The 12,585-nt window shown below is 40.6% G+C and overlaps 1 protein-coding gene across 1 annotated transcript; it reads left to right on the top strand.

The window, feature by feature from the left end:
- The first annotated feature begins 8,099 nt into the window (after positions 1–8,099).
- Positions 8,100–10,242, top strand: LOC134102700 (hemagglutinin/amebocyte aggregation factor-like). Its single transcript, XM_062556892.1, has 7 exons — positions 8,100–8,213; positions 8,543–8,650; positions 8,804–8,872; positions 8,960–9,065; positions 9,156–9,344; positions 9,469–9,621; positions 9,737–10,242. Exons 1-7 carry the CDS (start codon positions 8,165–8,167, stop codon positions 9,771–9,773), a joined length of 711 nt encoding a protein of 236 aa, XP_062412876.1. The 5' UTR covers positions 8,100–8,164; the 3' UTR covers positions 9,774–10,242.
- The last annotated feature ends 2,343 nt before the right edge of the window (positions 10,243–12,585 follow it).

The following is a 12,585-nucleotide window of genomic DNA, read 5'->3' as shown; positions in this document are numbered from 1 at the left end:
TCACCTTCAGAAATAACTAATGGATTACTAATGGACAATTTATTCCCTACACTGGACTATTTGAACTTTCATTGTCATTGTAACTTTCAAACTACAAATGACTGTACTGTAACTGACCCAAGGCAGATGGGTTGGGCCCTTGAGTCGTGGGTCTGTCTGAGGTTTCTTCCTATATGTATCTCCAATTCTAGGGAGTTTTTCCTTGCCCCTGTTACTCATGGGCTCTCTTTGAATGTCTAACACTCTGTAAAGCGCCTTGAGACATGTGTAATGTATTGGCGCTCTATAAGCGACATTAAATTGAAATTATTGGAATATACTGTCTATTTCTCCTCAATGACTTTTACATCTAAGAAAGAAAAAAAGTGAAACATTTCAACACAGCAGTCTTGGAAAAGACCACACTAGAGATAGCACTGATAGAACACCTTCAACATCTTGCATGCAAACATCAAAGAATCTCAGTTGTCTCAGTTTTTTTTTTAAAATGTATGTAATTTTGGTGTCTTTTTTGCCTTTATTGTATAGCAGTGAAGGCTGAGACAGGAAGTAAGTGGATAACCCGGATCCCTGTGGCCACTCAGACCCTTTGTGGTACAGTATGAGCGCTGTTGTGCCACAGTGCCCCCTGGTAGGTGTTTCTTGGTCTGTTTTCTAAGTCAGTGTTTCTTAACTGGTGGCTAAAATGCTACCTTATCAGATCTAATATTGGACCTTGATAACAGATTTGATTTGCAGCCAATGTCAGTCATTATAACAATGTTCATGTGACAAGTCAGGTTAGACATCATGTTAGCGCTAAACACAAGGCTGGGACCCTGAATATTTGAAGTATAATGTGGATTAATTTAAATTGAGGACAAAATGAGAGAAACTCCAGTGTGTTATGTGCAGTGAATTGCTGGCACTCGAGAGCATGAAACATCACAACTAAAATGCCACATGAGAACAAGGCAACCTGTCAAAGTCAAACCTGTCAAGAAAGACATCATCAGGAGTTGAACAAATTAAAAATTTGATTCCAAAACACTATCCATTTTTAAAAACATTAAAAAGTCATTATACTTAATTGTGTATTCCAGGAAATATCAATCAAATTGCAGTTGTGTTGTTTTAATTGAGTAAAGATAAATCAAATAACAATATCCAAAAACATTTCTACTGAAATTACTGGGAAAACAAATTGTAAAAAAAATATTATGATAATTACTTTAAATGGTGGATATAGCGTTTTGGAACCAAACTCTTCAAATGCAATGGCAAACATCCACGTTCCAAACAAGTAGGTCTACAGGCACTTTGTGTCTTACTATACAGTACATGTAGCTCAATATATCTATTGGCTTAAAAGCTAAAAAATAGATGGGTTATGACATGGGAAATTGTGGGTTAAGAACCACTGATCTAAATGCATTCCTAAATTAGGAGTGCATTATCTCCACAGATGGAAACGGGTCAAATAGTTTTAAAAGCTTTATTATACTGTAGGTCTGGACATACAGAGTTGTACCTGAAATGTGATTTGTCTTAAAAAAAAAAAAAAAAGTCCTGTCAATCCGGTGGATAGATGGACAGGAAACAAACGTTGTGGATTGAATTACATTAACTACAAAAAAATTTAATTTACATGCAAGGGACAAGGAAATAAAACAAGGAAATACTGTAAAACAGTTGAGACAAAGCAAGCTTGTGCACTATGATGGAGTGTCTTCCTTGACAGCATCTTATGAAAGAACTCTGTGTTGTGGCCCTGTTATTTCACATCTCAGTACAAATAACAAAGTCAGTCAGATGTCAGTCAGATCTGAACCTGCAGCATGTTTCACATATCTGTCTGACCACTTTCATACCGTAAGTTAAATGTGACCCAATTTTTATGTTTTGCTTGTATTAGACTGGTCTCAAGCCTCATTCATATGTCATTTTCAACTTGCCCATGATTAAAACTGGCCACAATCTTAAACCTTTTCCCATGTACAGTATGTTACACATAATTTTCACATGCACAACTGGTAGAATGGATCAAGTTTGTATTATTTCTTTGATTTGCAGTGCTACTGTATTCACCCCTGATATCTGAATGGGGCCCCTCAGTCTACACAGGTGTGATAATATTTGTGATTATCACGCTTCGTAGTTGCCATCTTTTTCACAGCTAGATGTCATACAGTTGATGATGGTTATGTCATACAGTATGTCATATTTGTAAGTCTCGATCTATCCATGTATATCCACAAAACTCACAAGAAGTCGTCATTTAAGGGGCATGCCCCTGGACCCTCATACCGTTTTTGAATTACTCATTTCTTTCATGTCTGTGTCCAGCGGCCCAGTGGCTCATAAAATGCATCCATGATGCCGTCTGTATCTTTTCTTTCATTTCAGTGACCAAACACTTTTGTGCATGTGTGGATTGTCTAAGTGTTAAGCAAATTAGTGAACTATACTGTAAACACATGGGCCACTTTGAAACATACCGGTAGATGTAAACACACCATAAACAGTGTCAAAAAAGTATTCACCACTTGGATATTTCCTCTGTTACTGCTTTTAATATCTTGATCAATTTAAGTTTGTCTTAGGCATGTGTGACGTAACTGCAGCAACATGCTATGCAGGTGCTGGTGTGAGGCCGACAACACAGAGAGAGGTCAGTGTGAGCTGACAGGCTCTCACACTTGACATTAGAGACTGAGACAAGACACACATGCTGGGTGAAAGATACGTGTGTGACGTTGAAAGCACAGATCAGGCTATCAATGCAAGCTATAATGTGGCCAATTATGGTATCGCACAAAGCCCAGCTTGCGTACACTATATTGCCAAAAGTATTCGCTCACCTGCCTTGATGATAATGCTGCAAAGAGTGGACCGACATCATATTAAATCCTATGGATTAAGGATGGGATCACTGAAGTTCATATGTGAGTCGAGGCAGGTGAGAGAATACTTAAATTGGCAATATAGTTTATGTTCAATAGATGCTCTTCCAAGATGTTGCAACACAGCCCTTAAGTGATGGGGCCTATAGTCAGAAGCCTTTTATGCTGAGGCGATCAGTGTGCTTTGACAGTGCATGGCCCTCTGCTCGACTGAAACAGAAAAACATCTTTTCTGTACAAAAATGTGTAGCCACAGCTGGTCCTGCCTTTTGGATATAAGTCATACAGCTCAATGACTGATTCTAAAAGGATTTGGATGCTGGATGTTACTTGCTGGCAATCTTTGATGCCACCATACATCTGTGACAATAAAGTATCTGCTGTTAAACGCTCAATCTGTCACGTACAAGAATTGGGTGCATGGCATGTTTCATTGTGGTGTGTTGCATGATTTCCTGTCTTAGAATAGGAGCGCAATGAGGAGGCACCACCATGCGTAAAATTATTGTGGAAGGTGTGAATGAACTGTAGTCTTTTGCAGTCATTTGGAGTTCCTATGATTGTGCATGTTCACCAGTTGCTGAGGTAAAAAGCGAGGTGTGGGGGTGTGCCAATGTGTGTGCTTGCCAGAGCATTATGGACTGCAGGCAAATGCAAGAAATAGTCAGATGGGCTGTGTGAGCTGAATGTGGGGTCAACTGAGGCAAAACTGGGGTAGACAGAGCATGTTGCTGCGTGTCCAACCTCTAAGGGCTGACACTGGGGACGGAGACAGGGGCTGAGGCTGGGGGGCCACAGTCCACTTAGACGACCTTTGACCTTTGCCTGGTACTGGCGGACAGTTACAGTAGAGGGCTGCCCAACTGGGTCCACCTTGCATGGAATAAGTGACTGTAAAGCTGTTGCATCCATCAAAGAGCTCAGAAAATGCCGAAATCACGAAAAGGCCGTCAGGACAACACCTGAGGCAGGTTTGGGGTGAGAGCTTGGCATGACTGCCCACATGCATGAACGTGGCTTAAAGAAAGGAATATGTCTCTGCTTGAACTTAGCAAACATTTCTGAAGCAGTCATATACTGTATATGTTTTGAAATTGTAAATGGCAAGGCCCGCGTCTGAAACATTAAGCACTGCATAAGCCCTCTCGGGGAGTAATAGGAGGTAGGTCTACTGTTGAACCTGTTTGGCTGGAGAGGTAGGCAACAACGACCTCTTCAGCTGTATATGCGGAAACAAACCTTATGGAATCCAGAAGTAGAGAGGGGGTTTTCCCCAGAGCACTAGATCCTGTGAGTGAACTCCCTTCCGCCATCAAAAGTTGACATGTGAATACATTGCGCCAATTATGTGGTATGTTGTGAATACATCGTGCCAATCATGTGTTATGATCTCACAGTTGGAGCGAGGTTGGTGTCCAAGTGCCCAGAATGCCTTGCGGTATGTGGAGGGCCTTGCCTAAAAGGACTTTGTCTATTCTGAAGGCTTTTACAGCGGGTTTTGTTTATATCATAGCTTGAATAGCAATGCGAGTGGCAAAGTTTATATTAAATCTTTAAGAAAGTTTACCTAATGGGAGAGATTTTGATCAAATGGAAGAAGGTTCTTTGGTATGATGGGACCAAAATGAAGCCTTTTGGCCACCAGACTAGATGCTATGTTCGGCAGACACCAATCACTGCATATCACCATAAATGCACCAGCCCTATTGATGCATGTTGGTGGCAGCATTCTGCTGCTAGGATGGTTTTCGACAGCAGGCCCTGGAAGGCTTGTATAAGTAAAGGTAAAATGAATTCAGCTAAATATATGGAAATCTGTGAGGACAATCTGAAACAGTCTGCAAAAGAAGTACGACTTCGGAGAAGATTTAACCTACTTTGCAGCAAGACAATGAGCCAAAGCACACAGAGAAAACCACACAGAAATGGTTTAAAGACAACAAGGTAAATGTTCTGTAGTCGGTAAGTCAAAGTGGAGACCTCGATCCAATCCTATAGCAAATCTGTGGCTGAAAGGGCAAATTAAATTGATCGAGATACCATGTATAAAAGTAGTACAAGCGGCAAATATCCAAGGGGGTTAATGCTTTTTATTGGCACTATATGATGTAAAAACAAGGAACTGAAACTGTTGAGGAAATGCAAGCTTGCTCCTACTCTGATGGGAGGTTATGGCCCAATCCCAAAGCCTGGACTCAGACTCAAAGACTTTGGTGCGTGTTCTCGCGAAATTCGTAAGGGCTTAGGGCTGTCCCAATGTCGAATTTCAAACGGAATGAGGGCTTGAGTACACACTTACCGAGCCCTTCCCTTGAGTTGGTGCAGACTTCACCATTGGGTGCCACGGATGTCTATCAAATGCATCTGTGCATAGTTCATCATCGTCTTGCTTTCCCTCCGTTCTGTGATTTGTCCCTATCTCAGGCAAAAATGTAATCAAATCACCGTGCAAGGCAGGATGGGAACACCCAGGCTAGCTTTTATCAGTGGAATCTTGATCAATTTAAACTTTTTTGAAACAATTATTCGCAAAAATGCCCTAATGTAAATTGAACGCAGAATTCCACAAGCGTATGTGAGTCCCCATGTAGGCTTGTCATGCCCACAGAGTGTAGGGCTGTAGCTCCATGTAGGCTTGTCATGCCCACAGAGTGTAGGGCTGTAGCCCCATGTAGGCTTGTCATGCCCACAGGGTGTAGGGCTGGAGCTGCCTGGCTGCATTATGCTGGTTGTAGCAACTCAAGATTTTTTTGCATTTTGTTTTGTACCAACATTATTCAGTGACATCGAGAAATGGAGATCTGTGTGACAACACCCTGGATTTCTACTTTAAAGGGATAATCCGGAGTGAAATGCACTTTAGATCAATTTTTCGGACTATTGGGAGTACAGTTCGGATGTATTTTGAGAAAGTTTGAGTTCACCGTTTTAAGCCAAAACTCGTTAGCCTGGAAGTGAACCGGGCATGTCCTTTCGCCGCTACAAAACGCTATTTTTATACCTCTTCTACTCTGCCAAACAACACTACACTTACGTGGTAGTGAGTAGAGGGTCCCTAAAGCCAAACCGAAGTATCCCCATGTCTTTATGTGGTCGGATAGAGAGTCCAGAATGAATTTAATCGAGTCAGTACCTTTCCGGAAATGTCGCTGCTGCAGCTGGCAATGCTTTACAAACACTTTAATAACATTTCCGGCTACTTCTACACTGTTTGGTAAAGTTGCACGCACTATTATGAAAGTTAGGAAAGCTATTAGACATTATAAACTACTCCCTCACCCACAATTTCCCCACTAGTAAGGGATCGAACCAGCAACCTCTGGGTTACAAGCCCAAAGCCCTAGCCAGTAAGCCATGGCTGCCCCCCCCACCCACCAGGAATTTACCACGGGCTTGGTTTTTTTTGGCTGTTGAGGTTGGCAACAAATTATCTACATGCGGAAACCAAGCGCATTAGCCTTATGGAATGCACAAGCAGAGATAGGGTTTTCCCCAGAGCCAGAGCGGTAGGGAAATCAGAGTGGAGACAAAAATGATTTCCCATGCCAGTTTCCAGGTTATGGGTTTTGAGATTTGGTTTGATTTGATTTGATTTATTTAAACTCGAAAACTCACTGAATTGAGTTTTGGAACTTCAAACGGCCAAGCTCTTGGTCAGTTAGTCAATGAGTTAATTGATTACACCCTCCAGCTTGTATACATACCACCCTCCTGCAATTCAGCCATTCAGAACACGTTTTTAGGAACTTTTAATCGTGTGGTGGCGACATCAAAGTGTGTTGTGAGTGAACTCCAGAAAGGCCAGGTATGGATGCTCATGCTTTGTGGAGTGAGGCCCGAAGAAGCAGCTATCCATCCTGGTGTTGTCCACAGAGGCGATATTTTAAGACTACTGACAGCCTTTTTGATTCAATCAAGAGACATTCAAAATTATCCTTGTAATGTTTGTATCTAATGTCAACAAAATGAAACATTAATTTTGATGTTGTGTTCATCCAGTGTTTAGATTTTTTTTTTTTTTTTTAAATGTACGCAAATTAGTGCATATATATGGTTATGGTTATGGCTATCTGGCAGACACCTTTGTCCAAAGCGATATGCAGTATAATGACTCATTTCCATACAACTGTAATATTTCAGAAAACTTGCCATGCAAAAGTTGCTTGTGTCAATGTAAGTAACAAACTAGGAAAGTTTGATACTATTGATACTATTAGTTAAAAATATTAAGCTACCTCGTTGTCTATGACCAAACACATATTGTTTCAGTAACTGAGAAAAACGGAGACGGCACCGGGTGTCTTCGATATTGAATCTTTTCACAATTTTCGAATTTTCTGAGATACTGAGTTTGGGGTTTTCAGTAGTTGTCATTTACAATCATCAAAATGATAAAAGCAACAAACACTTGAAATATCAGTCTGTGTATTACTGTGTGTCATGAATGTATACATTATACAAGTTTCACTTTTGGAATGGAATTCCTGAAATAAATCAACTTTTTCATGGTATTATAATTATATGACCAGCACCTGTATTCAAGAAAGATGAAGATCGTTATTAATAATTAACATTCAGTGTTTTTCAGCTAAAAATGTGTTCAAAACTATTGCCGTTCCTCCTCCCATCAAGACCCACAGATTTCTTATTTGAAGTTCATCTAGTTGCCTTTTCTGAGTAATCATCTAAGGATTTTTTGTGGGAATATCTTTATCTGTTAAAAATTTTACCCTATTCACCCCATAATATATTTGTCCATAGACTTATAATGGGGCATAAAGAGGGTGATAACACACAAACAGCAGCTTATTGACCGGGTTGTCCACCCAGGTTGTGATCCTGGGACACCCTAGATTTTATTTTTGTATGACAACCTTTTACAGCAGCCCATGTCTGATTTCCCTAAAAAAGGGGGTTTTGCCCCCTGGGTAAGAGGCACAGGTAGAGATCTGAGCATCCACTTTCAGAAGAAAGTTAAAACACTAAATTGTAGGCCTACATATAGGGCTACTGGCTACTCCAGTATTTAAACCGGTTAGTCTAAAAAAAATCTTTACTTCTGAGACAATAATTTTGTGCCCTCCCATGTTTTTGGCAACCCCCTGGAAATCCCATCCCTCAGTAGGAGGACCACTGTTGTGAGGGGTGGGGCAAGTTATGTCCTCAGATGGATATAAGGAGCATCAGTTGACTTGGGTGGCAACAACCTGTCCAAGAGTCACCTGAGTGAATTCACTTCCTGCATCGCTTGGCAAGTGTCTGTCAACTGCATCTGCATCATCATGAAGTTCTTCATCGTCTGCTCCTTTGTGCTGCTTATGGGCATGGCAGGTAATCACTCTTTTCAAAATACTACTTCGTCATTATTTAACTTTACACACAAAGTATTTACAGTATTTTATTCAGTCAGCACTAAGACACTGTATACAGTACTGTATGTCTGCATATGCATGTGTGTCTATGTTTTCAATCAATTCTAGATTTTAACATCACTATTAATGCCATTCATCATTATCTAATATATCTACTTTTTCATATTAAAAAAGAGTATTTTCTTGAATTAGAATGATTTGATAGTATTTCTGTGTGCTTCACCTTCATCTGTTGTTTCAGCTGCTGTAAAGTCTACTTTATGTCTTTTTGCTTTGTGTCTCCTTTAGTAACCACCTCTGCCAAGGCACTGGCTCCCACCACCAGCACAGATGAAGGCATGGACAGGGAGAAGATGAACCAGATTATTGAAAAACTGGCCAGTAGACCTGAATATGGTTAGTAACCAATTTATTCACTTGATGTTTGCACTGTACCCATCTATCATAACTCAAATCATGGGGTTTCATCCCTTTTTCACAACACATCCTATGTTTTACATACTGTAGCCGAGGTCCTAAATGAGATATACTTGTATGCTTCTAAAACAGAGGGCCCATATGAAGTTCCTGGTGTGATGGTTGATGACCCTCTGGCCCCTGCCTTGACTAATGACACAGGTACAATATTGCCTCAGACTATTTAATACATAGAAAAACATGTACTGTATGAGGAGGGGAGCTTAAATGACCTTTCTTTCACTTTAGATGGATCCAATGGTGAGGGCAAGAGAGACAAAAGATGGGCCAACAGCTTCGACGGTTCTGTCTACTTCATCTGCCCATACTATGAGAGCATATCAAGGATTTCTAGGTAAACTGTGTGCTCTATTGTACTTTGGTATTGCTTCAGCTATCTGATCATCATTTCATGGATTCAACTTTCTTTCAATAATGTTTGCAGTTACCACAGCGACGCCTATGAGGACAGACGTTTCAGTATCAGCTGCAAAAGAACATTCAATTCCTTCCCAACCTGCCAGCAGAGTGGTTGGGTGAACAGCCTTGATAGATATTTTGCCTACACCTGTCCCACTAACTATGTCCTAGCAGGCATGGAGAGTTACCACAATGACAACTACGAAGACCGTCGGTAATGCACTGACATATTTTGTATTTTGGTTCATGGGCTCAAACGTCACATTTTCATTTCTAAACCAACCTAATTTTTGTTGTGGTATGTCTTAGCAAATGTTATGCCCTTGGTCTTTGTACAGATTTGGGTTTAGATGCTGCGCGGCCTCAGGCCACCGCCACAGTTACTGCTACTGGACCCAGTATGTGAACTGGTTTGATCAGTACTTCGAGTATTCGACCAACAGCCGCAGCTTCCTTGCTGGAGTCTCTTCCTACCACGACAACAATGCAGAGTAAAAGGCTTTCTCATTTTCCCTATGTTGCATGCATGCATTTCAGAGTTCCATTTTAGATTAAACATGTTGTTAATTATTGACTGATGATTAAATGAGAGTATTTTCTTTATAGGGATCGTCGCTTCAGATTCTATGTCTGCATAAATTGAAACTGAAGCTGCCCAAAGAATGAAGATCACCAACTAAAAATATGAAGATTGATGGCAGTCTCTGTTATTCAACTCATTATTAACATTTCCTCATTGATGCATACTCTCTCACACAATTATTCTTTCTGATTGTTCAGACTTTAAGAGAAAGACTTGACAATTTCTAGGAGGTCCAGTCTAAACTAAACTATAAATTACCCATTCACCCCCCTCGATCCAGGTGAATTGCAGACATGCCAACAATGGTTTTGATAGAAATGGCACAGAATTCATCTTTGGATATTGAAAAAGAAGCCCTTTCCTATTTAATAGTCATTGAGATTGAAATTGTTGAATTGATTTGATTTTCATTTAATTGATTATTATTCATTATTCACATTTATACCTAAAGATAAGTCTGAAGAATAAATAAGAATAAGTTCTGAACTAAACAAAGCTACTCTATACAAGCCTGTGTATTATACTTACTTACTGTATCTATATCGGGGTGTTGGTCATAAATAAACTGCTTTAAGCAACATTATCACTGTTTTTTCTTTTTCTTATTGACAATTCAGATTGACAGTTTTTAATTTCAGTCAGGACCACTAAGTGAGAGAACATGTTTATCACCTTTTGCAGCAAGCTATAGGCCACTAGAGCATCTCCCCCAGGCAATAGCAGCAATGAAGATCCTCTATAGGGGAATAAAAGGGATGAGCAAATTGATATTGTGGTGTCAATAAACTCAATACTTTGATAATTCCTCTTTTGGTAGGCCCCTATCCAGCACTTTGGAAGAGTATTGATAATGGAGTGATAGCCTATAAACACTCAATGTGTGGTTGTATTCTCCAAACCTGCCAGTGGTTGACTGGTTTCCAATGACGGGGTGGGTCTGTGGACCATTTCACCTCTGATTTTCCAATTAAACATTGGCACTGACATTGAGTGTCATCTCTGACTCTTGAGAGAAATAGCACCTTTAAAGCGGTTTGCTGCTGCTGTGGATGACTTGGCTTAATTCTTACCTCATGCATAGTCACCAGGCTGATTGTTAAGGGTAACGTGCACGTGGTTAACAGAGCGAGGGGATACGAGGACATGTTTAGGAGAAGCCCAGTGTGAACTCCACACCCTCCATTAAACTCGTTGGCCATGATGATGTTAAAACTTACCCAATGAAAATATGTGTTCCCCTTTTGCATTACCTTCCCTTGGTTGGCCTTGGATTCACATTGTTTATATTTGTGTATTTTGCTTATATTTGCATGGGTCTATTATTATTATTAATATCATCATTATTTGCTTCACGTAAACACATGTTCCTTTAAAGCAGAGACAAGGAAAATGTTGAATGATTTTGATAAACCTCATTTAGGCCTATCACATTTTTCCACAAATATTTGTATGACTTAAGATTAAAATAATGTTTTGCACCCCACAGTGGGCCTATTGCAGCAATTTGCTAGCTCTAGGTCGGTCTACCACTATCTCTTTACATAAAACAATGAATATTATACTAGCCTACTTCAATTGTAACATATTTCCTTTCAAGTCTGCAATAACTGGTTGCACTTTCTTGTCATTCCTTAGTTTTAACTCTTCTGCAGGATGATATTTGTACTTATAGCCTACCTAATCTATGGAGTTTATGTAAAATTGTGTAATTTTTTTGTAAATGTGTGTAATTCTGAATTTGTGACATGCACTAAATTGAATACATTCAGTGAGATGTATTTTGTAGGCCAGAGACTGTTTATAAAGCAGTAGCCTAGGCTAACTAGACAATCTTTGGCTATCAGTCAGATTTTAAATCACAACAACCAAATGAGAGAATTCTTTGTGTTGTCTTTCGCCATGCGGCCATGGTAACTAGAATTTACTGTAGAACACTAGTAAGATTCTAGCTCTCTCATCACTGGCTCTAATGTCTCATTCACTGCCAGCAGTGCGAAGGAGTAAGACGTGTTCTGATATTGTAGCCATGGACGAAATGATGGATCTTCACAATGACCAGTCACCCAATCATCTGAAGATGACCGGTCAAAAGAAGTACAAACCTCGGCCGTATAGTCGCCCGTCGACTGCTGTCCTGAACATCTTGAGGAAGGAGAGGGCACTGGTGCTCTTGTCACTGATACCCTCTGACAAGAGGAAGAAAATCGGTCTCGAACTGAGACGAACTCAATCAGTACAAAAACCGGACGCAGAGAAGTGTAGACCAGCAGGTCACGCAGACTTATTCCCCTATATATTTTGGAATGTTGCTAAAAATAACACCTATCAGTCCGTCTGGTGGAGTGCTGATGGAACTGCCGTGGTTATCCACGAGAAGATGTTCGTGGCTGAAATTCTTGAAAGGGGTGTGTTTGATCGGAAATTCGGCAAAAAGGGCACCAAGAAGTTCTTTCGACAGCTTAACCTGTATGGATTTACCAGACCTGGATTTAACCTAGAACACCATGGAAATCCCAGCATGGACGTCACTGCCAAAGAGGTCAAGGTATGTATCACTGCTTTAGCACAACATTGAGTTAAACAGAATTATGCTATGCACGGATGGCTGTTCAGGAGCTCATTTAATACTACTGGAGCCAGATGTGTCTGAACCTGCCGCTTACGATGTAAAAGGATTTTGCGTGTACATAACCATCCCCCTTCTCCCATCGTACAGGTGTTTGCCAATCCTCACTTCCAGAGGGGGCGCGGGCACCTCCTGGCCCAGCTGAACCGGCGCGCAGTGACCATCGCTACTGAAATATCCCCAGTGGCTGACACGGAAAGCTGTAAAGCTGAAGGTAGTTCTAAGCTGAGTGATGAAATGGTCAGC

The sequence above is a fragment of the Sardina pilchardus genome, chromosome 15, assembly GCF_963854185.1.
Source record: "Sardina pilchardus chromosome 15, fSarPil1.1, whole genome shotgun sequence".
Lineage (NCBI taxonomy): Eukaryota > Metazoa > Chordata > Actinopteri > Clupeiformes > Clupeidae > Sardina > Sardina pilchardus.
The sequence above is the reverse complement of the archived record's forward strand: the minus strand, read 5'-3'. Positions and strand labels throughout refer to the sequence as shown.